At 37.1% G+C, this 27,407-nt stretch overlaps 1 protein-coding gene across 4 annotated transcripts in view; it reads right to left on the bottom strand.

Moving 5' to 3' along the window:
* SRPK2 (SRSF protein kinase 2) overlaps positions 1–27,407 on the bottom strand; it is a 99,815-nt gene that overhangs the window by 36,115 nt on the left and 36,293 nt on the right. For 3 of the 4 annotated variants that reach the window (XM_085298260.1, XM_085298280.1, XM_085298287.1), the window contains exons 2-6: positions 14,722–14,873; positions 8,004–8,112; positions 7,370–7,457; positions 7,038–7,125; positions 1,556–1,662 (exon numbers count right to left, since the gene is read on the bottom strand). In XM_085298260.1, the coding sequence (XP_085154386.1) occupies positions 1,556–1,662; positions 7,038–7,125; positions 7,370–7,457; positions 8,004–8,112; positions 14,722–14,873 (544 nt within the window). The remainder of the gene's footprint in view (positions 1–1,555; positions 1,663–7,037; positions 7,126–7,369; positions 7,458–8,003; positions 8,113–14,721; positions 14,874–27,407) is intronic. The other variant, XM_085298270.1, reaches the window with a different exon arrangement.

Raw genomic sequence — 27,407 nt, 5'->3', positions numbered from 1 at the left:
GCTGTACCTTCCACGGTATCACCCTTGCTAATCTTCCCTTTGGCCCTGACCTAGTCTGCGTCACTCACTCTACAGCGAAGATTTAAGCACTTAAATTGCTCCTTTGTGCAGATGTCAACTCATTTTCCCTGACTATCCCTCCTAAAGTGTCTTGATCTGGCTATTGCTACATTCCAGGCATCTGAGCTATCCCACCACATCTCTGTGACCCCAGTGAGGTCACAGCTCTGCAACTGCACACRCATTTCTAATTTCCTCCTGTTTGTTTCCCATGCTGTATGCATTTGTATAAAAGCACTTGAGGTGGGCCCCCAGTCATGGCTATCAGAGAAAACACAAAGAGCCTCCTCCAAAATTCCTCCTCAGGCAATTCCTCACTGACTGCACTTCTCATTGGCCTTCCTGAAGACCTCACCTGAAAGCCTTCCTCTATTAGGTTATATGAGCCCATTGGCAAAGATGCTGTGAGCTGGGCTCAGAAGTTCACAGATTCCTTCCAAAAACAGGTTGTTTTTAACTTGGCTCTGTTCAGTGGTCTGGTATGCAGCCTCTTTCTGCAAACAGTCAGTGTAACTGAGGTAACAGTAACATCAGGGAGCTCCTAAACCTGGCTTTGCTGGTAAAGCCAGTGTTTCAAGCAATTACATCGTAAATTCTCACCTTTCTGTCAAACTCCAGGMCAACRGTGCAACAAAGCAAAAATATTCCAAACAAAATGACAGTATTTACAGAAAAGAGTAGTTATACATATGCACATATAATACAAATATACACATTCCTAACTTGATAGTTTAATAATACTAATATTTGTAATGCAAATGAAAGGTAATACAAATTCTTTAAATGCCAAACTGAAAATATTTCTTTGGTCATTTGTAGAAACTAATTGCACATGGTTTAATTGAATATACAAAATCATACAGAAACATCAGCTATAATTCTTCCTTGTCGAGATACCATTTCTCCTTAAGATCACCTGTCTGCAATTTGGCTTTCATACAGCAAGACAATATATTTTGAAAGAACATCTCTCAGTGAGATTTCCTGAACTGCCTAAATATTTTAGGGCTTTGACACTAAAACAACTTAAATATAGAAAGAATTTTCAAAAAAAAATAGTTCTTCCTTTATAACCTAGTTTTCAGACAGTTAAAAACTGTTGTTCAGTTTTATAATAGTATGTTATTTCCCAGCGTTCTGATGTTGCATTTTCCAGGACTGCTTAATAAGAATCGTGACATACTGATGGTTTTGTTAACCATATTGCAATTAAGTATGAGTATCCTTACATATATGAAAATGACTCATCATTTCAGCTTTTTGTTTTCTAAAGTAGCACAGGGAACTCCCTTATCAGCAGGGTATCTTGATAATAAAAACACAACATAAATACAGKCTATCCAGGAAAATATTCTTACAAAACTTCCCTGGGATTGCCTATAAAATTAATTTATCCCAGACTTGTTAATAAGATTTCTTTTGAAATATCATCATTTTAGCCTTCAGACTGTTAACAAGTGTGGAAGAAACTAATTAGAACATTAACAAATCTTACTTGTCGAATTATACTTTTTACACAACGGATGGGAAGGCCTTGGTAATTGGACTTGATTATCCATTTTAAGAGATGATGCCCAAGTACTTCGAAGACCATACAGACATCTGAGATTTAATTAAGGATAACTTCCAAAGACACTTGTTAATTAGATCAATCACAAACGTTTGTTTGAGTATTGGCTAAAGCACTCATCATCCTGGAAGAAAATAGGTCGTCTTGAACTGAGCAAAACATGATATATGCTTTAGTACTACAAATACAAAATATAAAACTGGTTTCAATTATATATAAACATGTGCAAGAACAGTACCTAAATGCAGAACAAATTAAAGTAAAACAATTTAATCATGCCATTCTTGTTAGTTATTTCTAAAAGTAAAAGCAACACTAAGGTGAAAAATGAAACAGCTACTTGCAAAAAATAACGAATTTCTCACAAAACAGTTAAGGTAGGAAGGGAGAGATCTGGAGATCATTTAGTCCAACCTTTCATTTTGTTTCCATTTGAAACTGTTCAAAATACTGACTTGTCTTATTATCTCTAGTTTCTAATAAATTTTAAATGAAATCAATAGAAGTTTTTAACAACAGAAGACTGGAGCAACAACAGTTTATAAGATGAGACATACTAAACACATCCTTTTGGTTAGGCTCATTTAAGACTCATCTGACAGCCAGAGATTAAAGGAATAGAAGAAGGGCCCTACTACAACTACTTCAGAAGTTTTAACTGCAGAGCATAATAGCAATCATTGAAGAACTCAGAAATAAAAAACATGCATAACTTGAAAGAAGCAATATACAAACACAAAACCAAAAAGTTAATTTGACCCAGCATCTTGCCACCAATAKAGGCCAACAGATACTCAGAGAACAGCACTGAAATAGAGAATTTATGAACTTCCAGTGATTTGTGGTTCAGGGACTTGCTAARTTGGGAGATTCTGTATTTAAATATACCTGGACAGATTATTCATCTATGAAGAAAACATTCAATCTAATTGCAACTTTTAGCATCCACAATATCCTGGCAAAAAAACATACAATTTCAATATAAAGCACTGATTTTCACACACAGCCCGGGAATACTTTTGCAATAGTAAACTGAAAAGAATGTTAAAATCTCAATTACAGGATATGGTTAGCATCAAATAATAATGCAAAAACAATATAAGAAAATGAATTAATGGATGGATACAAAATGATATCCCTATTGCAGAAAAATCTCAACAGATGGAAATCAGCCTAAAACTGTATTTCAGGACTACTGACTGTCAGGAAATCACACTATTAGGGGAAGTAACTTACCTGACTTACCAAAGTTACATTAATTAAAGCCTTGGCAAGGATTTCACTGTCATTGCCTTAACTCACGCCAAAATGCGACTTGTCTATGGATCTATCATTATATTCTTCTCAAGTATCTACCAATATGCATAAAGCTAAATGAAGTGCTAAAATTTGTATCCCCTACTCTGCAGTTAGAMTGAAAGATAAAAGGTGAAAGTACTTTGTGAAGAACTGTATCATTCTGATTGCTGATACTTGCTCAAATCATYTGATGTTCCTTAATTCCTGTACTAGAAGAGATAGTGAATAATCATTTCCTATTCATATTAATCAATCTACTCAGAATATTATCAATCTCTATTCCATTCAGAAGAGGAAAAAGTCTTGGTTGMCTTACCATGCAAGCAACCAATGCACAGAAATCACCAGGAAAGCATACAAAGGGGATGAGCTGAAAACACCCAATTAGTTCTACAGTTCTACTTTGCCTATGGAAATCCATTGACATAGAAGGGGGAGGTCACATGAAAAAAAAATGATTTTTATCTGAAAAAGATTAGAATATTTTGCCTGGGAGGACTCTTGATAAACTCAAGTAATGCTCGATACTGGGGAAGCAACTAAGACAAGGAAAAGACATACAGGAGACTCAAAGTTTTGATTAGGCATGAGTGTTGTCTGATTTATTATGATGTGACTTGAGAAAGGTTAACCTTAAGCCAGTGTATTCACAAAGAATAATTAAGGAAAAGCTGCACCTAACTTATTAGGATGCCAGCCATGGAAGCCCCAGGATCTTCCTAGAGCACCAAGGTCCTGACAGATGTCTATGTCCAAAAAGTACTCCAGAGAAAAGACAGCACCTGAAGCCCACCCAGCACATCTCCCTCTTGGGAGGTGCTCTTGAAAGCAGTTAGCTGATTCAGYGAATTCTGTGATTCTATGAATACCCAGAAGGGGAAAACTTACCAGAGCAGCCAAGTGAGAGAGTATACATTTATCAATTGACAGAATTAAGTACTTAAAACTGTTTATTCTTGTACTAAAATCCTGCATTTAATACAATATACGTATGTTCACGTGTGTGCGTGCACAAACACACACACACACACACACACACACACACACACACACACTAGTATAGCATTTAGAAATCTTATCAAGTTTAAAGACTTGTTAAACTAAATGATATATAGAGCTGGTACCAAGGCAGAGTACTTCTAGATGTATCTCAGTTGCTTCTGCCCTGGCAGCAGTTAGGCCCTATGGTATTAGGCAATGCYATATATTCTTTAGAGATAAATTGATAATGTGCGATCATGCCAGGAATGTTTCCTTCCTTATTTTTCACTTAGCYTTCCAATCACTTGTTTCATTATGTGATTATTTGACCCTCTTACAAAATACGCTACACTCAGTTAAACATTTATTAAAGCTCTAATACATATCTAATACAGAAAAATACACTAGTATACCTTATCAAAACCACTGAGCTGCCCAAGTTAGGAAATTCTGTTATTTCCTGAAAAAGTCACTAATTGCAGTCTTTTTAAAATACACAAGTAGTTAAAAAAAATCAGTCTAGCATAGTGTAAAGCACATTGTTAAAATTCATGGATACATAAACATCTATTACAGTTCCTAGGAGAAAGATCATTTGTTTCCAGACACATAGTCCAGGCTAATGGCTCTGCACATTCCCAGCCCTCTGATACATGGTTCTTGACAGATTTCCCTGTTTGGAATCTCCACAATATTTTGTGGTATTAGCCATTTAAAGGATTCACTCATCTCTTTTCTGTATTGCTTTAACTTTTAAATATATTTCATGAATAATTGATTCTTTATCCATGAAGTATGTGCTGTCTTAATTTACAGATGAAGAACAGATACTTGGCAGCTTGCTCAAAGCAAGACAGAAACAGCACAGTATGAAAAACTCTTCAATTACTGTACTTCTCTCAACATATTCAACTCAATAAGAACATTAATACAGTACTAATATGGTACTAATATGGTTTTTTTTATAATGGAAACAAAGAGCAGTGAATACCTGCCCCCCTCCCAAAAGAACCTGCACTAAAGATTTTTTTCAAAGGAGATAGAGGGGAGTTGATCAAATAATCAGTGCAGCCAACATACGATGCACAAATTGTTCACTCAAGAAAACTCAAAGTGTAAGATATCTTTCATCATATCTTCACTGGTAGTTTGGATTTTGACAGACTTCCAGCTGTAATTTAAATTCGATCCTAGTCCAGGATCAGCCCATCCTGTCTACTGTGGCCTTCCGAGTAATTTACTTCCCAGTAAGGCAGGAATATTTTTGAACTGCCAGAGTTCCAAACGTAAAGGTAAAACTGAAATGGAAAAGATCAATATAGCCTGTCCAGTTTTAATCTACTAACACAAAGCTATCTGCATTCTCATTCTTGACTAATAAACAGTCTCTTCTTGCTTTGTCAGCCTAAGTGCCTGGTTTCAAAGTTTGGATATGTTTTTGAGATATTATCATTAACAAAACTTATTCTCCGCTCTCAGAAATGGCTTTCAGGTTTAATACAGATGTATACATACATGTGAAGTATCAATAATGTAAGAATGTTAGTGGGAAAAAACTGTACACAGGTGAGTATTTCTACATACATGTGAAAATTTATTTCCGTATTCCCTATTTCAGATTAGTGTTTTAAAAACAAACTAGTTTTACAATGAAAATAGTAGGTGAAATCCCTGATTTCTAAAAGTTTTAATTATTCTTCAATGGTACAGTGGCCGGCTGAAGAGAGTACTGCAGTATCTTCTTGCATGTTGAATATAGCATATGGAAGCCAAAATCTAAAAGGGTTAACACTTTTGTCACATTAACGTTTAGTGAATATGTTTAGACAACATTTTTACAATACTTCTCAGTAGCATCTCAGCATTACAGCTTAAAACTTAAGTTTTGTATCACAGCAGTACCAAGAAACCCTAATCTGGGTTCTTTGCCTCATTGTACTACAGTTTCCTTCATCACAAATAGTTTTTTGGGGTTGACTACTAGCCGCCACTTGATTTAGTTTTTAATTCATTTTATTTTGATCTTAAAACATAGAAAATAAAACCAGACTACGCTTTCTTCATCTAAATTTAAGCAACTGTCACATTAGCTGACCAGTGAAGAAACGAGGAAACAACCCAAAACAAGGCAAAGAAAAAGCAGTTAGGATGCCGTTCTGCAAAGCAGAATATTTGTCTCCACACTCTCCACCTCTCTTATTAAACACAAAAAAGCTTCACGGACAATGTCAAGTTACGGATGGACAGGATGAAACCCGCTTGCACATTTCTTGCTGAAACCATGCTCTCCAGAGCGTGCACTCAGATTTACTGACAGTCAGTCAGCCAACAACTCCTGATTCCTCCCCTAAAGGAGAGGAGGGAGTTGATGAAGATCATCTTAACCTAATCTGCTGAAGACTGGAGGCTCATCACCAAAATCAATATAGTCTTAAGTTCTCTAGAGCAGGAATCGTCTCTGTCTTGAGCAACGAGGTCTGTTATTAGGGCTCCAAGATACAACTATCGTACAAATGTATACCAATTGTAAAAATAAACAAAATGGCAGTAACACCATAAGCATCATTTTAGTTCAACTCATAAATCAAATATATTCATAGGCCTAAAATTTTATCTGAGAACAATATTTAGTCATATATTCCTTTAGCTCATTTTTCTTCTTTTTAAAGAGACATTAGAAGCTAAATTTTTTTAATCTTCACCAACAGAGAGAGGCTAATGCCTGGATCACATAACCAAGAGCAGAATCTCCATGCTCTTAAACTACTTAGAAGAAAACAGAAATCAACTTTTTTGTGAACTGTTTTTTTTTTTCCTTACTAGTCATGGTAAACCTCAACTACTACAAATCTTTTCAGTAAAACTTCTGTTTCTAAATAAACTTACCTGCTCTAGTTTTAATATACCAACACAGGATTAATATACTTCTAAATCTTTGTGTTTAGAAAAACTAAGCTACTTTCATTCAGCTGAATGCATGAAACACTGGACAAACTCTTTGTATCTGCTTGTATTTCGGTGTTCCTACATGACAATTTTAAACCAAGACTAACTAAAAAAAGCTAAAACCAAATGCTTATGTTAGTAGATCATTTTTAATGAAGGTACAGTATTTTCAAAAGGATACGTATTCCATTCATTCCAGAAATTTTGAAGTCATCAATCAGCTGTACAACCATATCTTTGTTGGGATCATTAGGGTCACTTTCACGAACCTAAACCAAGAGTGCAAATATCGACATTTTAGGAAATAATTCACTTTAAAATATCTRATTAGTTTGTTTGGCCTATGAATTTGAACAATAGTTTGGAGCTTTAAAAATCATGGTGACACATAAGAAGTCAGCTGTTTAGGAAAAAGATACATAAATAAAGCTTAAAAATATTTTCCATCTCATTTTCTGAATTTATTACTACTATTACTGATACTGAGCACTGTATTGCAAGACTTATACTTACACATTTAAGCAACTTTATTTCATCCAAGGCTGTCTCTGTATAATGCTGGGCACTTTTTACAACTTTCATTGCAACAAACCTTTTCCCCCTTGAAAACAGAAAAACATTTTCAACACACACTCAGAGGTAAAATTAGACATATTGTAAGGGTCTGTAAATTTTAAATAGCATTTTTTGATCTAATGCATCCTGACAGAAAACTAGAATATACTAAAAATTACATTAAAAAAAGTTTTTAAATAATATTCTAGTAACAATCTGAGTATTTTTTCTGCTGCGTGCTAATGTTTTTAAGAGAAGAACTTGTGTACACATTTTCTCATTCAGTCAATGCATTTTTTTTCCTAACGATATGAGCAGAATAAAAACATTAGCTTATTCTCACAAGTTCAAGACAACACATAATTCAATAAGCAAAACTAATTTGTCCAAGAAAATGTACTTACACCTATTTCTGACAAGCTTTATAAAACAAATCCTTAACCAATAGCAAAATAACACTGCAGAAATCTTTCTGCATAAAAAGACATCAAGAATTTACATAATTATCATGCATGTAAAACGGAACTTACTGCACACAAAATAAAGTAATATACATTAAGAAAAAAGAAAGTAAAAGGAAAGATTTTCTTACTGCATATCCCAGCATAGCCAGACTGTAGAGAAGTGTCCCCATCCTAACTTTCTAATAACATGATATCGGCCATTGAAAAGATCACCAATTTTCACTGGATGATAGCCTCCTTTCATGAAAAACACAAGTAGAAAAAGAATAGTCAGAAAAAAAGCAGTATTTCTAGCTTTTCAATTTATATTATTTAATATAAATTTTCATCCTCAAATTGTCCTATACTAAAAATAGGCAATCTAYGGAAAAAGTTTACTCTAATGATTAGAATTCTGCCTTACTTGGTCAGGAAGAAGAAACCCATGTTTCTTCTGTACCTATTGCAGAGTTTCTTCCCTGTTACAGCTTTTATTTGCAGTAACATTACCATCACTCCTTTATTTCTCCAGGCTTATCTTACACTTTGCAGAGAGTACAGGAAACATYTACATTACTTCTTTGATTATCTTTTTTGAAATTTCTCTAGTCAATGTATTTTTGTATGATTGCAGAATCTCAACACTCTTTTAATTTCTATTTGTTTTCTACTAATAAAGGCAGCAATAAAATACTTCCCAAGAAAATATTAAGAACAGTACTGAATTTATTGATGCTCTTCTACTTTGCTCCTGACACAGCAGCAATACATTTGCTCAAGTCTGAGGTTTTTTTTACAATGCAGAAGCTGAAAGAGCAGGCAGCTACAGGGTTTGTCTAAACTACATTTTAAGCAAAGGCTGCAGGCTGGCTATCCATTTTGCCACTATGCAGGATCTTAAAAGCCACAGTAGGCAAAGGCCAGCATGACCAAGTAGATTGGGGCTCAGGCTTCCATGCAGTGTGAAGGGGTTGTAAGAAGTACTGCAGATGCTTGCTGCTCCTCCTTGAAGCTTTTTATTTCCTCCATATTTTAAGAGGCATTCTTCCTCCCACTCAAAAACACAAGGAAGAGAGCGATCAGACAAGACTTATTATTCAGAACCCTAAGCCACTAATAACAACATTCACAATTTAGCCTAAATTACAAACAAACAATACAGCTGCTCTACGCAGTGCTACAAGAGCCCATGCAGAGCAGCTGCTAAAAGAATCATCTCTTCTCTTCTTTCTGGTCCTTCATCACGTCACCTCCAACTGTACTTTCAGGTAGATTAAGAAATTGCATGGTGAAAGAACTATAAAGATTATATATTCAGCAGACAGAACTATAAAGTTTTACACATATGTATTACTTTAAATATTAGAATGCCCAAATTGAAACTAAACCATACAATTTAAACATTTTTTATAATCAATATTTGTATGTTAAGCTTCCTGGGCAAGAGACACTTGCTGGTTGCCCACAGCTTCAGCCAAAAGCTGATCCATCTGACAYGCTCCCCATCTGACATGGTCCCAGATGCACAAGCTCCAGTGTGAAGCACCACGAGCAGAAACTCCAGCGGGTTCAGCTAAAGCACCAGGGCAGCTGAATGCAGAAGCCTCCATATCGACCAGGGCTGGTCTGAATCAAGTGATGACAGCAACGACCATTTTCAGATGGGCAGCACAAGTCTCATCTACACAGTGATGATCTGACAAGCCTATCTACCTACCTGCCTGCATCCAATTTCTTACACACTGTAGAGGGTCAAGCGTGGTCACTGGCCAAAATAATGAGTTTGAATTGCACAGGTAGCACAGACAGACACAAAGAGTGCGGTCTCATCTCCCCTAACCTAGCAGTAAGGTGTTGAAATAGACACAAATTTCAGCTTTTCCACGTAAATTTTGGTTAAATCCATGAAGACTAGTGTGTGAGAATCAACTTTATCATTTTAACCTGTGGAATAATATACTCACTATCACACCCAATACTTCATTTTGAAAATGCTTAGGTGTATAGATGCAAAAATATTCAGTTAAAAAAGATCAAAGGAGAAAGAAGGCCCCACTTCATGAGCTGCAGTGAAATACAGAAGGACTGAAACGTAAGGACCCAGCCTTACAGACCGCCAGTCACGTGACTCCCCCTCCGGGTGAAGAGTCACAGCCCATCACTAGGATGGAAAYGTTCATCAAAGGCTTCCAGGACGTCGGGACCTAAAACACTGCCTTAACTTCCATTGTTGAATCCCGTCCTCTTTAATTAGACCATGCAACGTGACCAAAAAGGAATCCCTTCCTTGTCAACTCCCCCCTCTCCCCCCCCCAAAAAAACTAGAAAGGAACAACAACAACAAAACCCAGAACAGCTCTTGTTTGGAACAATGGTCCAAATTTACACTGCAGGGAATTTATAGGGGGAGGGAACAAGAATTTATTGAGAGAAAATGTTGACTATTACGCTGTCTTCTTCATTTCCAAAACCAGGACTCTAATTACTATGCACTGCAGCATACGAAGCTAGCATCAGGCACATATAAAGCCAGACTCTACAGCAGTTACATTATTACAGAATCTGCCAAATAAAGTCATGCAAATATATCTATCTCAAGACCAACTACAGATAGAACATCATTTTACAAGCAAAACTGCGGTACTAATCAAATTGCCTATTTACTTAACCATTCTTGCTGGAACAGCTGTAGATGAAAACATTAAAAAATAGGGATAAAAATAATATTGTTGCAAGGCAGCTATAGACTGGTTTAAAACAAAAATTATTATTATTCTTTGGTAAATTCCTACCATGAAACTCCATGCAGGATGTTAAAGTGAAAATCATGTGATAGATACGAGTGGAARGTTGAGGCAAGAAATGCAGCAATTCTAACTTTCTGTTACCAAAAAGGTTTGCATTTGTGAAAAGAACCAAGTCTCCTGACCTGACAGCAAGGATTTTGTAAAGCACTTCCACATAATTCAGTGTTACTTCTTCTTATTTTTGTCCYGCATATACCATTGCACGAGAACAGTCAGAAATACTAAATTTTATTCTGTGCAATCGTTATTCCTTTTCCAAACAAATATAGAGTCAGAAAACCTGAAAAATATTTACAATCTAGTTTTCACACCTCTCTAAAACAGATTTTAAAATTCAACAAGATAAAAATTTCTGAAATGTTTTACAGTCTTCCTAAACATCTAGTCACATTAAATCATTCATGTACACAGTTATATGGCTTTAAAAGTACATGAAAACGCACACAGCTTACACAGCCTTTTGTACTGGTAGAAGGGTATCAGTAGGCCTTCGGGTATATAAAACTAAGGCCAAAAGTCATTTTTCATACTAAAAAACATATTTTCCTTTTTGGAAAGTRTATCACTCAGCTATAAAGAATTTAAAGAGAGATAAATATTTGCTTTTAAGAATAGTTCAGGGAACAAAGCGTTTTGTAAGTCTGTCTCTCTGGAGAAAATTGAGAATCCTTCTTTGGGATAGCTGTGCTTCTATGGATCAAAAGCAAACCAAAACATCAAACAGTTTCCTCCCATCACAGATTGGAGAGATACCCTACAGCAGAAATCCATCAAGGATATCATGTCAGTAAATCCAGGGATTTTAAGTTATTTTACTAAGAAGCTCTGTATTGCAAGAATAACGATAATATATATGTAAAAAGCCCTCTTCTTTTGGTCACAACAGCATCCCATAACTATTGTAACAGTAGACTAGCCTGTGTATATCCTGTAAGTAAACATAATTCAGAATATATTTTCTACCACTCTAAGCCACAACAGAAACAACTGAGGATAATCAACTACCGTCCCTGTACACGTTATTCCCTGACTATTCAAGTCAGGAAGGTATTCATTACCAAGTTGCGGACAACCAGTAACAGCACACTTAGTAAAAACGTATTTTAGAAACTGCTGCCACCTTTGCTATGATGAATATTATTATTTAAGTTCTTCAAGGTGCAGAAGGTATTTTCAAATTGCAGTATCAAGAAAGCATCTATATAAAATTAAGACGTTTGAGGAAAAGGATGTACTTCTGGAAAAACAATATTAGTATTTGAAAATATACAACGTGTAAGTGGTAGTGCTGATAATTTAACAAAAATCTGTTGTGCTATTCATTTCAGTAAAAAGAAAAAAAGACTCTCATACAACTAGCTACATGCACTCAAGAAAGAGGGTCAGAAAAATGAGATCATTATTCCTAAATGTCTCCTGAATGTATTGGTAATTGCAGCTGACTAGTTCTATGTTTGTATAGGGAATTATTCCCTTTGTGAACTGGATGAATGGGAGACATCTCCAGGGGGCAAAGAAGAAGATCAGAGAAGCAAAGAATTCCAATTATATCCACAACAYGACACACACTTGAAAAAATCTCCAAGTGTTTCAAGGGATTTCAGAAAGCAGAAAAACCAGCTTCATTGTCTAAATAATACCTTTAATGATCAGGTGGGTGGTGTTTTGATATTGCCATTTCTTTAACATTTAAAAAATAATCCAAAGTCAACATTATCAGTAGAAGTCAATTYTACAGATTTAAATGGACTTGGGGAGAAAGTCTCTGGGTAACAAAGGAGAGTCTAAACACCTTACCCAAATGGGTGTTAGATGTCTCTCTCACTTCATGTGCTAATTCAGACTAACCAACTCTCTGATTACGAATACTTTTATGAYGGGGGAACTAACTAATATGTAATGTGCTGAAGGTGTGAGTCCAGCCCACAGTAACATATCCATAAAAATAAAGATTAAAAATAAAATTAGTAGCAAAAATATCGAGCCAATGCATAGTAACAGATAAAATATTAAATTCAGATAAAGAACGAATCTGAATCCCTTGTCAAAATGGCCTTCCTATRAAATTTTAAATTGCTCTGACCTTACTCAAAAATCCTAGGAGAGTCCATTTTGTAGATAAAATTTGGAAGAAAAGAGCGACTCCATTAACATTYGATAATTTCCAAACATTATCTTCTAATCCTTAAATACAGATAAGATTGCTCAAAACAGAAAAACATATATTCATATTAGTAAAATGGGTCTCAAAAAATTAGAAATTAATATAGCTAAATCTTATCCTGGAATTCTTTATCAAACTAGTTACTGATACCCATAAAACAAAAACAGAAATTCTGTATGGCTCCATGCAACCTCGAACTGGCCATTAGGTTCAGGTGCTTGTTTGACATGGGGACTTTCCCTTCAGTTCAATCCCAGGAAACTAAAAGAAAAAAAGCTACTGATCAACCTCRTAAGAAATATGGGTTAAAAATGTCATTATCTATTGTAACAACACACACACTGTTCTTACAGAAACACATAATAAAGATGATTGCATCAAAGCACACTATGAACCATCTTTAATATTCTTGAATCATTTTTAATATTCTTCCATATACTCAGAGCTTCAACATTACAAGAATTTAAAAGAATCTTTAAGTGCAYGGAAATTTCCTTTAATATTTCACAAACCTTGCAAGTATTCTTAGCCTAACACTGAATTCATTTTAAAAGCACGCCACGCGCYTGTGTGTGTGTTTGTGATCTAGCTTCTCCAGATGGTGACGTTTTGCAAAAGATAGTGGGACACAGACAATAATGGATTATTTGAAATTAAATTCAGCCCTTACTTCAGGGAAGAATTAAGTAAAGGCCTGGAAATGTTTAATCTAAATAAAAAACAGTAAACAGATGTTCAAACAAAAAATCCTTGCTCACTGATGGAAGATGCTACAGATACCAAAAAAGTTACCTTAAGGGAACAAATGTAAGAGAAATAATTTTAAAAAATACAAAAAGTTTTTGGCTATATATATTTCTTTTCCCTGCTGTACACTTCAAAATTCGGTGTGAGTTTACCAGTTTGTTTTCACTATTGGTATCTGCAAACCACTTAATCATTYGAAAATCTGTGGATTAAGAAAACTTCTTACACCAAAAAATCATTACATCTGAAAAGTCAAAAAAGGAAAAAAGAAAAAAAAAGACTTGTTCCATCCTGGGAGAAGAGAACAACATCTCACCAGACTTATATAAAATTTCTGGTTCAGACAACATTATCAGATTTGGCACAGCAAGTATTTCTTGATTTGAGGGATAYAGGACATCAGATATAGTCAAGATGTAGATCCATCTCTCTGAAATCTACTAAGATAGTTAGCTCCAAGATCTGTCCTCTATGATTTTTCACGTAAGTACAGGATATGCATTGCCCTAGCAGAAGCAGTTCAGAAGTAACATTAAAATAAACTTATGTACCAACAGGGCTGTACAACAGTCACATGCTGTGYAACTATATGATAAAACAACAACTAATTTAACATAAACCACAAAAATTAGATAAGCCAAAAACTGAAATAAAGGYGCAGGAAGCCAACAATGTTGAGGATTATGAAAGACAGCACATATAAAAAATGATGTAACATCTCAGACTAGGGTAAGAAAAGGAGAGCAAAATAAGAAACAGACCATAATATAAATTTAGCTGATGTTGTCAAAAGCATCAAGGCATTTAACAACCTCTCAGTGTGATTTTTTAGTTGTTCGGTTTAAGTATTTTTGTTTCTTTCACAACAAGCATCAATCAAGAAACTCTGTTCTTGTATCTAAGACATAAGGAAAAAAACAAGTGTGCAAGATTTGCAATTTAATTATTATAAAAYGCATAAATAAGCTACGGCTGAGTAAAAGGTAGCGCTGCAGAAAGATTTGCTTTTGGGCCTGAAGCCGGCAGGCATTCACAGCTCCCGTACAAACCAGTTCCACAACAGGAGAGCAATCCCTGAGGAAGCTCCCAAGAACCAGGGAGATGCACAAGACGACGTTTTCCCCCCAGCATTCAACCGGCGGCACGCACCTTTACAGTAATCTGCAGGATCCTCTTGCTCCTCATCGTCAGATCCCAGAATCTCCTCCTCGGGCTCGGGGGGGCTGGGCTCGGGCAGAGGCGGCGGCGGCGGCGGCGGCGGCGGCGGCGGCGCGGAGGGAGCTTTCTGCTGAGGCTCTGGCCTGCAAGCAAGGAGAAAGCACGCTTACTGCGGCGCTCGGTCCCGGGGCCGTCTGGCCATCTAGAGGGGGGCACAAAACGCCCCGGGAAACGCAGGTGAAGCACGTCCCACAACGGCAGGCCGGACATACAGGAACAGGTATTTACGGGTCTGGACCCATTTTTCTGAGTTCCTGATAAGCGAATGAGACGTTAGACCTATGTTCCCAGCACAGTTGAGAAGAAATATGTTTCAGAGAATATCAAGATAATCAAGTTACTCAAAAGTTCTTGTCTGCTRGCTGAAGGAAAAAAGATTTYATTAATATACAGCAGGGAACAACCTTCTAGTGGCACTGACATGGACCACATGCCTCAATACACTTTTTCCTAAGCCTAACTGCTGGCAGGACTGTAGAAAGCCGTAACAGTACAGAAGATGCAGAAAACAGCTACGAGGAAGAGAGAAAAATTCATCTTCCTACTTAACCTAGGCTCTACCCCTGAAAAGCACATGGCATGTTTTAATATTCAATAACAGGGAAAAGAGACCAACCAAGAGGTGCTTTTCTAATTGTTCCACTTGCAGTGAAAAAACAAGTAAACAAAATATGCTGTTACTCAAAGCAAATGAAACATGTGGCTACTTATATTCTATTCTGAGGAAAATTGTACTTGGTATTTTTGAATGTCCACCAATTACTCACATTTTGAAATTCTGAGTATCTTCAACACATATTAAAAAAAAAAAAAGAAATACAGGGTTGAAGCACAATGTTTGTTAAAKGACTAAGAAAGCCTTCTCCAAGGAGGCTGATGCTATTTACTTTGTGTATTCATACTTTATACAAAGAAAAAATGTACTTGCAAAGTAACTTAGAGCTTTTGGGCCATGAAAAGCTGCTATGAATTTGTTCTCCTATCTACTTCAAGTCCAAGCTATCTGAAAAATACCATTCATATTACCAGCATTTTATCATTCAAATTATAATAAATAGAGCTGAAAAAAAACTTTCCATAACTTGTTAATTTCTCAGCTCCTGAAACCTGGATTCAAATACTGCCTGGATCGTGAGCGAAAGCTGTATTTACATTTAGCCCCCTCCCATGTTCATTCTTTTCATAACTCTCCAGCACCACTTCCTCCCCACACACACTTCTGACCCACTGCAACGGTTCGAGACGCGCAGAGCAGCCGGAGTAGAAGGTGCCCAGCTGGTCAGAACGAGCCCCAGTGGCAACGCGCCGCCTGCCCAGCAGCTGCTGTCATGCCTTAGCTCTGAAGGATGCTGCTGGAAGTTGCATGCCTACCGAGTTTATCTGCCTGCTAACTCCTTCAGAAAAAATAATTCTTCTGTTATTTCAGTACACAGTCTGATTTAAAAAGGAATTGTTGGAATTAATACAGTAATGAAATAAAACAGTTTAAGTTATAAAGAGCAACCTACCCAAAATAAAWGCATTTATTTTTAACTGCCTAAAGCTTAGGACAGAAGTGAGAGAAGGGATCCATTCAGAGGATAAACAATAAATGTGTTTATGATTTTTTTTTGCCTTTATCACTCCTCTTTTGTTCCCAACAGATGTCTCCATATTATACACTGTGAGGAAAATAAACTGATTTAGCAAATAGAAGGTGCAGTGCATTCTCTGACCAGTCATGTTAATCTTACTACCTGGTAGATTAATGGACCTCCAAAAGCCAGGCTTAACTGTGTCAGCAAACTGAGGGTGCCCATGCCTAGCGTGACAGTGGCAGAATGCCTTAATCCATTTACACACCCCCTCACCCCCTAAGTTAAAGCTCAAGCTTATCACGAGGCTTGAAACCTCAGCTTGTGGGCGCAAGGCCATTTTGGACACCCTAATCAAGGACTAGACACTGTTCAACATTAATACTGAGGAGCCAAGAAAAATAAAGCCCAGTAAAACAGCCTGCACTTCATCAGTCTATGCGAGGGCAGCGAACCAGGTGACACAGGTGACACTGGTGGATGGGGGAACTGCTATTTTGGATGGCACTGCCATTTTACCTCATTTTGTCTATAAAATTCCATGTTAATGTTTTGGCCACAAACACAGCAAAACCCTAACTGAAGGGTAAATAAGGGCAATGTGGTGTAGAGCTCATAATTTAAAAAATCCCTTAAAGTCATGTTTGACTTTGTCTTTTAGGCAAACAGTTATTTGCCCTATTTCTTCCCCTGATATTACCTTAAAGAGAATGGGAAGCAATTCCAGAATTGCAATTCACACGTTTTGTCACTCATTTGGAAGTAAGTGTGAAGGAGGATCAAGAATCGCCCTCTAACAGACAAGAGGAAGCATACCCTTCAACATTTAGATTCAAATACAGACTTTTTCTATTTCTAAGGGAACAGATTAACAAAATTGAGCTTCATCTGGGTCTTTCTTGAGCTACTGTATTTGATTCGGTTTTGAAAAAAGGTTATTTTCCTTCTGTCTACAATCCTTGCTGTTTGGTATGCTGGAATTCAGGAGTATTTTCTTCTTCTCCTTTGTGTGCATTAGGAAGGATTTTTATTATTTCCTTCAGGGGTTATGTATGATTTTATCTGCAAATAACCCAAGACTGATTTAAAYGGAGAAGAATCTTGGGTTTGGTCTTTTAGCTTTGATTGCATCTTTGAAGCAATTAAACATTACTGTATGAAGAAGGATGAAGGGAAGAAACGCTGCTCAGCTCCACCAGCCCGACTGCTAATTCTGTATTACTGTTACTTTGCTGTTTGTTTGTTTGAGTTTATGATTCTCGGGAAGGGACAGTGCTGCTTGGTTTTGTCCACTGTTACTTTTCTGMCACATATGCAAAGATCAAGTCTTCAGCACTTGATCTAGTTGCTTAAACTCTGCTTCCAAGTTCAAAAACTCATCTCAGCATTTCACTGATGCTTGCTCTTCCACCACTACATAATTTCACAGTATGAGGTCAGGGTATCAGTCCACGAGAACCCCAACCTTGCTATTTCTTAGTAACCCTTTTATCGAATTGGAAATATAAAAGTTATGAATGTTCCAACAGCATCTTTCTTTGTGCTGTATGACATGAATGTATGCTTTATTTGGTTACATTTAGATTTCATCTTTTCAGTAGAGTTTGTTAAAATGTAAATTAATTTTTCTTTAAAGTGGACTTTAAATTTGCTATTAAAAGCCCAGACATCAAGAAAGCTACAATAAATGTGTATTAACCTTCATTTCCTTTTTCAGAAACATAATTATCAAAAACTATCATAACATAATAAGCTTGTCAACAGATGGAACATTTTAAGTTACTTTTATACTTCCTAAAACATTGTATGCACTAACATGCATTAGGTAACATATGCATGCAGAGGCACACACCAAATATGTTTACCTTTTTCTAATATAATTGTTTGGTATTCTGTGGTCTACCACTACTAGGTTATTCATCACCATCCCAAGTATAAACACTTAATTAAATGAAGATGACAATACATTATTTCTAGATTCACAATACTCTGTCAGCAGGTATGCAGAGAACTGACTATCTCCTCAAGCTACAGTGACTTTATAATCTTATTAAATAAGCATTACAAATCATTAACAAATGCCAGGCAGGATATTTTATCTTTTAATTACTCTTTTTTAAACAAACAAAAATACATTTACAGCAGACTCCAAACAAAACAATGAAATCTTATTTGTAACCTGCTCTTAGTAGAAATGCTGCTAAAGACACAAAAGACAGAYTGAAGCATTTCTCTTGTGCAGTGAATTTAGAGGAAAATATAGTGAAATGCTGAACTGAGTCTTAGAGAAAATCAGTTACCCACTTTAAGGAGTGTAAAACTACTGCAGACTTCATTTCACTTTTCTTCCTGCAGGACATGCTGTTCCACGTTCCAACCAGGAAACAGCCAACAGCAAAAGTAATGTCTTACATTAAAACCTGAAAACACTGAGAAAACTCTAACAGGAGAAAATCGGGAAGAGGTGTTGATGGGTTTTTTTGAAGGACGTGATCGTTTTGTAGGCTTTGCTTGTTTGTTTTGTTGTTGTTTATTCTGGAAATATTTTGGCTGGAAAATAAAAAATTGGGAATATAAAATTTTAAAATCTGGAAATAAAAAATTTTGGCTGTTCAGGAAAAGGTTGGACAAGGGYAGCAAAAGTGATTAAAAACATGAAATGAAGGAAATTCACTGATTCCATTATATACTTAAWAAAATTTAGAATCAACTGTATTTTAATGATGTTACGAATCTCCTGACATGTCCACAGAGGCTCTTTCGGGAATTCAAAATTGAAAGGGAAAGAAGGAGACAGAGGGAGGGTAAACATCAGAAGAAATGTGCTACAAGCCTCCTAACACTCAGATGTGTGCTTTAAGACATCTCGGAGTGGGTGTGAGTCCATCTGGCAGGAATTCCAGCAATGCTTCACAGCAGCTCTGGAGGACAAAATCTTTCATGTTCCAGAACAAGACACTCAGGTGCTGTTGAACTTTAAGTGTGACATCTCTAAACACAAATTTCTTCCAGCTGTTATTAATTGCTTAGGGACTCAGTTATTCGAATCTTTCTCCTGTGTCCAAAAGATGTCTGCTAACCTAGCTGAACTCTTGCCTGTTCTTTTCCCCAAATGCAGATTTAGCTTAATTGGAAGGTACTTTAACAGTGAGCTCTTTAAATTTAAAATAGCCTTAAATGAAGGCTTTGTAAATAAGTTCATGTACACAACAAGCAACACAAACATAAGAAAGCAATCAGAAAACCCCAAAACTCTGGTTCAAAGAACAAAATCACGTTGCACATTTCTTGTAAGATCCTGAAATTGTTATTATAATTATTTGTAATTTAACAATTTAATGCTATTTTTATTTGTAATTTAATATTGCAATTATTTGCAATTATGCCAGAGGTCATTTGACTCTTTTTAAAGTCAAAAGCCATAAATCCAGAAGGGAGGTGCAGGGGGAAAAAAGGATATCCCATTCTCTTTCCATTCTTGACCATGGATTCTCTCTCCTACTTGGTGCTATATCCAGCAGCTGCACAGCCATGACGAAAAACTAATCCCTGAGCTGAACTGCCTCACTCTGCTGCTACATAATCCACAGAACGAAGGCAAGGCRAGCAGGAAGAGCACATCGCAAAGAGCAGAGCTGATGGGAACCAGTGGTAGCCCACTATAGTATCAAATTACATGTAATATGAAGCAGTGAGGTTTGCCAGGTTGGTAGTCTTCACAAGAGGTGGCTCTTTCACGCTTTTGGGGGGCCAAAAAGCCCCACCAAGTCACCAAGTACCCAGAAACAATTGGTTTCAAGTTCTAAAAGTCACTCCCAACTGAAATTTTGTTCTCAAAGAGCTGCAATTCTATTAAAATTTTATAAGAGAAAAAGCCATAAGTCAAAGCTATCCAGGAAGCCTCAAACTTGAATTAGCCAAGGTATCATGTTTTCTTCTCAAATACTGGTTCCTTACACAGTTCTACTTTCCAGACAAGTTCTCCATTACTTATCTCATGGAGGAGAGAAGTCAGCAGTTAAAAGGGAAAGAAAACACACCCACCTGGTGACACAAAAAGAAGAGACCTAAATATATACTCAGGGGCTTTCAGTTTACTCATATTTCTACTCACTAGTAAAGTGTTGTAAAAGTCGAGAAAGTTATAAAACAAATCTGACCCAAATTGCTAAAAGCCAAAGAGGAGTAAAACAGCTGTCATAACCCACAGAACATGTACTAAAGAATGGAGAATACAGAATTTTTTATATAAGCATCCTAACAGATGCCTGAAATGAAACCTTCATCTGAAGTAGGCTAGATAAGGAACATTCCTCCAGTACAATGATAAAAACCTGTAATTACAAACCAAACTAGCCTCATAACTTGCATATACAGCTCTACTCTCTCCAAATTTTCTTGTGACAGGAGTCTTTTCTGATAATACACAGTTCCTTCCTCCATCTCCCTACATATGGACATCTACTTCTGACCACAAGGAGTAATTAGAGGACCTTAGGAAAACACTGGTATGCAATAAAGAAAGTATCCACTATTTGTTCTGGCTTTTTTTCCCTACTAGTATGGGTAAGTCCTGTGATGAATTACTCTCTACAGAATGACCCAAGTGTGTTTAAATGGAAATAATTTGTGACTTATTAATAAGATATAATCTGAAAACATAATACTTGTTGTTTCAGTATCTAATAGTCATCACCGATAACAAATCTGCAAGTGCAGATTTGTGCAGGGTGGAGTGGGTGAGTAGAAGCATCTTCTCTCCAAAAGAACTATTTGCCCCTGCAAAAGTTAGATTTCACTTAACTTTGCATCAAAAACCCTTAAGTTAACAAGCCTTTGAAGTCAAACCTGTAGGTGAAATTCAATAACTAAATTATGAAACATGGGATTTAGTCCTAGCTTATCACCACATGCCAACAACTTCCTTAGAGTATATAAACAAACATAAACTACAAGTAAGTACGCATTTTATACTGTGTTATAAACCATATGAAGACAACTGTCATAATCTTAAGGAAAGTGAGCAGGAAGTTAATCAATAAATACAGCATTTAGCACCCCTTTTCACCCACCCCAACGCAGCCCAGTAGAAAAGATTTAATAAGAACAGTGAAATTGTAACCTCTCAACTAGTATCAAATACTAATTTTTTACTTTTCTTTCCCAAGGACACCGCAGCAGGAGGTAACTTTGACTTCAGGTGATGATCTCAGTGCAAAAAAAGCAAATTTCCTCTACATGATGAGCTAATGTTTGGAAGACAYATTCAACTTGTTAGCAAAGGCACATTCTCTAGATTGTTTGAGAACCTAATTCTACAGGGCAGTCAGGAAAGGGTAAGCAGGCAAGCACTTTGGATGGGAGAATGATCTACTTCAAGTTTCTCTATATGGCTTGTTAATGTTAATTTAAACACCTACTTTCATAATAGAAATGTATAAAAGAAGTAAATAGGTTGCAAATTTCAGCAGCACTCAAAAGCATCAAAATGGTAAAATTACTATCATATACATATTTCAAGAAAACTCATTTCCATCTATGTAAGAAATTGATATCCCTAGTGAGCAGCTGGTTTTAAATATGGCCTCATAAACCATAGGTTTATAGGGCTGCATGATACTTTGAGGTTAACAAAATTCTAACAGCCATTCTTCTGTATCTAATATAATAATCAAGAGAATAAATCTGAAAGCTCAATACTGACCATGCATGAACTAGAAACCTAGAAATAAACTGGTAGTACACACAAACACGGTATGTTCTTGCTAGTCTGCACAGATTTAGTTTCGGTCTTTGTTGCACTTTCTCTGCACACAAGGGACAAGAGTTTGCAGAGCAGCTACTGCACAGTGGTGAAATTAAAAAGCAGCCAGCAACCTCTTCTGCATATAAGAACACAGCTCTGAATTACAGTTCAGAATGGTGATACTAGCCAACATGATCCTGGCAATTCAATAAAGACTGGTTTACAGCTTTTCATCTCCAGCATACATATTTTCATACTCTAATAGAGACTGACTCAATGATGCCTTTTTCATTTTCTTCTCAGGTAACAAAACGTGCAATTTAAGGTCCCTTTACTTCATCTTTCTGTCTTCTTGTCTTCGTCAAGGTGGTAACAAATACTATTGTTCAGACACAGAAACATTCTTTACCTAGCTAAGAAAACAGTACCTTCAGTTTCTGACAAAAAACTTCTTTTTCAGTACTTTGATCTCAGAATAATTTTTTGCAGCTTGCCTTCATACCAGTTACAGCCAAAATACACTGGAATGCCTCCTTTTCTTTAAGGCAAAAGCTGGTCTCTTGCCCATCYACCGTCTGCCCCTCTTACAAAACATGGGGTTTTCTATTGATGGTGAATTTCACCTCACACGTTTCAGCTGCAGTCGGTGTATTCTCCTGCCACACATCTGATCAGCACAGAGGTCGTTATTCCTTAGTCTGCAGGATTTCCCACTGTGGTGCATGACCCATTCAGCAATCCCAGGAAACACCTCTCAACTCCTTATTCCCATCAACCATTTGTCTTGTGGGCAGCAGAGTTCATCTTGGAGCTCTCCATTTTGCCCAATTTAAGCTTGCAATTTAAGGTCCTTCCATTTGGTTGAATCTTCACTGAGCAATGGCTTGTCTCAGAAGAATCCAGAAAGGCACTTCAGTACTCTAGAGCTCTGTTCAGAGAGTTCAAGTGGCTTGGGTGAGATAGTTTTGGTTATCAAAAACTCCTACAACTTCTGATGAGGTTTTCAGAATCTCATCTGTATCAGCAGRTCTGAGAAAAAGGATTTATCAAACCATCTGAGTCATCTCAGCACCCTCCCTCAGAGCATGGATGCCAAGTGACTCATTTATTGCAATATTCCTAGCTCTAACAGYAAGAGAGATGTTAATTAAGGATTAATGTAATCCCAGTCTTTGTGGTATTTGGATGGACATTCACTTGTAGAAAAGACAGAACTACGAAGATGTATCTGCCTCCTATTTTCCCATACCCTATGTCTGGATAGCAGAAGGCTTCCAATAGCACTTCAGTAAGCAGTCAGCCACAAGAAAGGAAAGCTCATCTTGCAAAGGTAAATCCAGAACTCAGTTTATTGGATAGCAATAGGATTTCCACCAGGAGGCTATTGCCTGCATTTCAYCCCTTCTACAAGATTTATCTCATCTTACCATATCTCAAGTTCACTACACAGAATCATCTGAGAAATGGAAGAACTTTCAGATTCCACATTTCAAAAGCCAAATGTCCAGAATAATCGGTATGGCACAATACAAGATGGATGTACAACACAGAGTATGACCTGCATGCATATACTTTGGGGCTGAGTTCCAAGGACAGTAAGGGATGGTGACAACATGACTTCAAACCCATGACACCCTAGAAAGAGAAACTGAAGTCCAAGCAACTTTATCACTTTGAAAATGGAAATGCTAAGGTATGGTGCTGACAGCTTCTGATCCGACTGATGCTAAAGCTAAGACACTCTACGTATGCTTGCAACACTTTGACTTGCCTTTCACTAAGCTGAGCTGGTGCCAAAGTCAGCTAAGTCTCCTCCAGCATTGGCTCAGTTTCCTGCCAAGCTCCAGAAGCTATATACTCTATCAGGACTAATGGACAGGAAAGAAACACAGCCACACAGCTGAGAGAAAATCAGAACTGAAATACTGTGTTTTGAGAAAGGAAACTGAAAGGAATTTAATGTGTAGCAGGCGCATCTCACCTTATATACCGATGWTTACTACAGAAGGAAAGATTTTTCTCTATTCCCGTTAGAAGTCACTTGCAGTCATATGCAGTCACTGTCACTGTGCACATGGACTATCAGTTGAGAACAGAAGTTTAAATTGCTAAACCTCTTAGAAGATGATAGCTGAAACAAGTTGATTGCAGGATGGCATGGAGATATTTCAATATAAAGCGAGACGTCTTTAAATTATTAGCATGACAAGACAGCCAAGCATCAGACAGCTGTAAAATGCCTTTGAGGTTAATCCTGATTGATAGTGAGAGGGCCAGACTGATACAGAAGAGGCTAATATTCCTCTCTGAACCTTCTACCTACACGGATTGCTATAAGAGTCCCAGTTAGAATAAATCAGTTTCCTTTAGATATTTGATGAATTCCTGCTAGGCAACACCAGATATAGATTAGCTGTATAGTACTACGGTTGGGAAAGAAAGATCAGATGATTCAGTGACATGAATGAAGCCTTTCACATTTCTGAAGAACGCTGCTTCCAGCCAGATTCATCTTCTCAGGAGGATCCGACTTTCTAAGCATTCCACTTTGCCRAGGTGGGTGCTGTGCAGCATAGCAGCGTGGAGAAACGCAGCAATGTGCAAAGCTTCACCCTAGGCCCCTCAAAGATAAAAAGATAAACTGAAGGCTTTAAAAATCCCTTCCTTTAACAACTCCTGAACCCAAATGAAAATGCAGTGTTTCTCAAAATCTTCTTGATACCTCTAAATCATGTGCTCCTCATAACATTTCTTTAATATAAAAGGAAAATAACTACCTGAAATCTCAACAATATAGATTCAGTTCTCTGGAAATATAGCTTCTAGGGGAAAATAGCCTTTTTTTCCTTTTAGGAAAGTAAGAAATACAACTGCAACAGCAGCTTACGTACGAACATCACATTCTCTACCGCTGAGTGTCAGTTCTATCAGCAATCTCCACAATTTATGACTTTGTAAAACAACATCCCTAATTCATCTAATTTCAACTGACTTCCCCACAAGTATGTGTGCCAGCTACAACCACTTCTTGAGCAAGTAACACCACCACCTAATACAGAAACAGGAAACAAAAACATACAAGCAGGAGTAACTGTACCGAACTACGGGACAGCAGATGAGGTGCACGAGGGGCCTGGCCTCCCCCCCTCGCAGGGCTGGGCTGGGGTGCGCAGGAGTTGGTGTAGGAACCCTCCCTTCGCTACGATCGTGCAAAGAGTAGGAAGTGGGAAAGCAGGAGCCACTGAAAGATCAGCGGTTGAAAGAAAAACCAAGTGAGGATTATCTTTTGAAAATCTAGAGAAAAAGCAGGATAGCATTGCCGTAAAAAAGAAGAACAAGATTCTTCAAGAAGTCATTAAAAACCTTTGTGAAAATGATTTTTTAAGCATGGTGAAGGTGAAAACTAGATTGGAAAACCTAGCAGATTAAGCCAAAAAAATCAATCTATTTTGTCCCTGTTTTCTTCCTGGCACAAAACTTCCCTTGCCTTCCGGACRGAAGATTTCCCTGCAAACACAACAGTATATATTTAACAATATTGTTCTGTAATGTTACAGATACATAATGAAAATTAATTTCCTATTACAGACAGCAAACAAGAGGTTTCAGTTTCTATGGTTATTCAGATCTACCTTTTCAATAGATTCAGAAATACTGTTAAACGGTTCTGTGCCTTGGGATACATTCCCTATGTAAAAACGGAGGTCTGAATCTCCTTGCTCGCGTAAGAGCAGGGACGGCAGCGCAGTCGGAGCCTTCCTCCCCAGCCTCCGCGTTGCCGTGGCAACCGGCCCTGCTTTCCCCTGCCAGTGCAGCCTCTGTATAAGCAGGAAAGGAGCTTAAGCAATATTTATATAATATGCAACACAGAGCACACACACAAGGTTTATGATTTCACTGGAGGTCTGAGGACTGATTAGAGTGGCTTAAGGAATCCTCATATTGTTTCTATCAGGCATCCGAGGTGGATTTATGTTACTAGCCTCAAAATCGTAGTGTAGGAAATACATACATATAGGGAGTTCAGTGTATTGTTTTCTCTGATTTTCACTTGAAGACACAGGCAAGCTCAGTACTCTGTAAGTGAATAAAACCAGGTGTTCTGGAATTATACAGTGAAAACAAAATGGAATTTAATTTATTCATTAAAGAGATAAGGCTTAGGCCTCACTTCATCTTATTTTTTGCAACCTGAAGATTTTGAAGCAAGACAGGCCAACTGACCTACAGTACTTGCCTTATTTGAAGTCTTCAAAATTTTAATAGGATGACATGCCTTTCTTTTTTTCCCCCTCTCCTTTAAACAAATTTTCTGTAAAATTTGCAATAAAAAAATGCTACCCTGCAATTCTGGTTTCCTGAATAGAAGCTGTATACGTGCACACAATCAGCTTGCAACCTCTGGCTTGAGATCAGGAGGCAAATTCCAACTTCCAAATAGCAAATGACACATTGGTTAATGCCCTAAATAAATAAATAAATAAAAATAAAAGGAACTTTATTAGACAGCTTTCTTGAAAATGATGGTTAGAATGGAAATTATATTTCAAGTCTGTATAAAGGGGCGGGAAATGCTGCAAAGACTCTGAAAACTGAAGAAAAGTATCAAGTCTCATTTCTCTCACCTCTGTTAGACTTTGCCAGAACATTTTTTCAAAGGTCCTAGGTGTTGAAAAGAACTATTGGTCTTAAATTTTTCGCTCTGGAAGAATTTCTGACTGACTAGAAAAATGAGTGTTGGAGAAAGACAGACAAACACACACAGACATGCTCATTCAAACTGCTGCAAGCCAGCCTGGGAAAGGGGCTCAAAGCCAGGTTCAAATCCTCAATCTGCATGATATGAGATTAAYGTTTTACTTCAAGTATCTGTGGTTCTATACCATAAGCCAATACGCACAGTCCATGGGTAAACAATACTCTCTTTCTCACTTTCCAAATAAAGTGTTTTAAGTTACAAAAYATTAACTTGAATGAATTATCATTCTTCAGGCCGAAATCCCATACAAAAGAAGCAGACTCAAGAATTTGAGTGTAATGATATTTAAAGGGCTCTCTCAGGAAAAATCAAAGGTCCATATATGCCAGTATCCTGTATTTGAAAAAATAACCATGTGCAGATGTCCAAGGAAGAGCATAACATCAGGATAAGCACACATGGATCCTTCTTTCCCAGTCTCCTGGCCTCCAGAAACTTGCAGATTAGAGACTGCCCTTAGGCAGATGGGATTCCTAGGTATTTAGCAATGCTCTGCAGATTCTTACTCCATAAATCTATCTTTTCCCCTCAAGCCTAG

This window comes from Rhea americana, unplaced genomic scaffold, assembly GCF_003343005.1.
Source record: "Rhea americana isolate MKP2758 unplaced genomic scaffold, rheAme1 scaffold_1, whole genome shotgun sequence".
NCBI classification, from domain to species: domain Eukaryota; kingdom Metazoa; phylum Chordata; class Aves; order Rheiformes; family Rheidae; genus Rhea; species Rhea americana.
The sequence above is the reverse complement of the archived record's forward strand: the minus strand, read 5'-3'. Positions and strand labels throughout refer to the sequence as shown.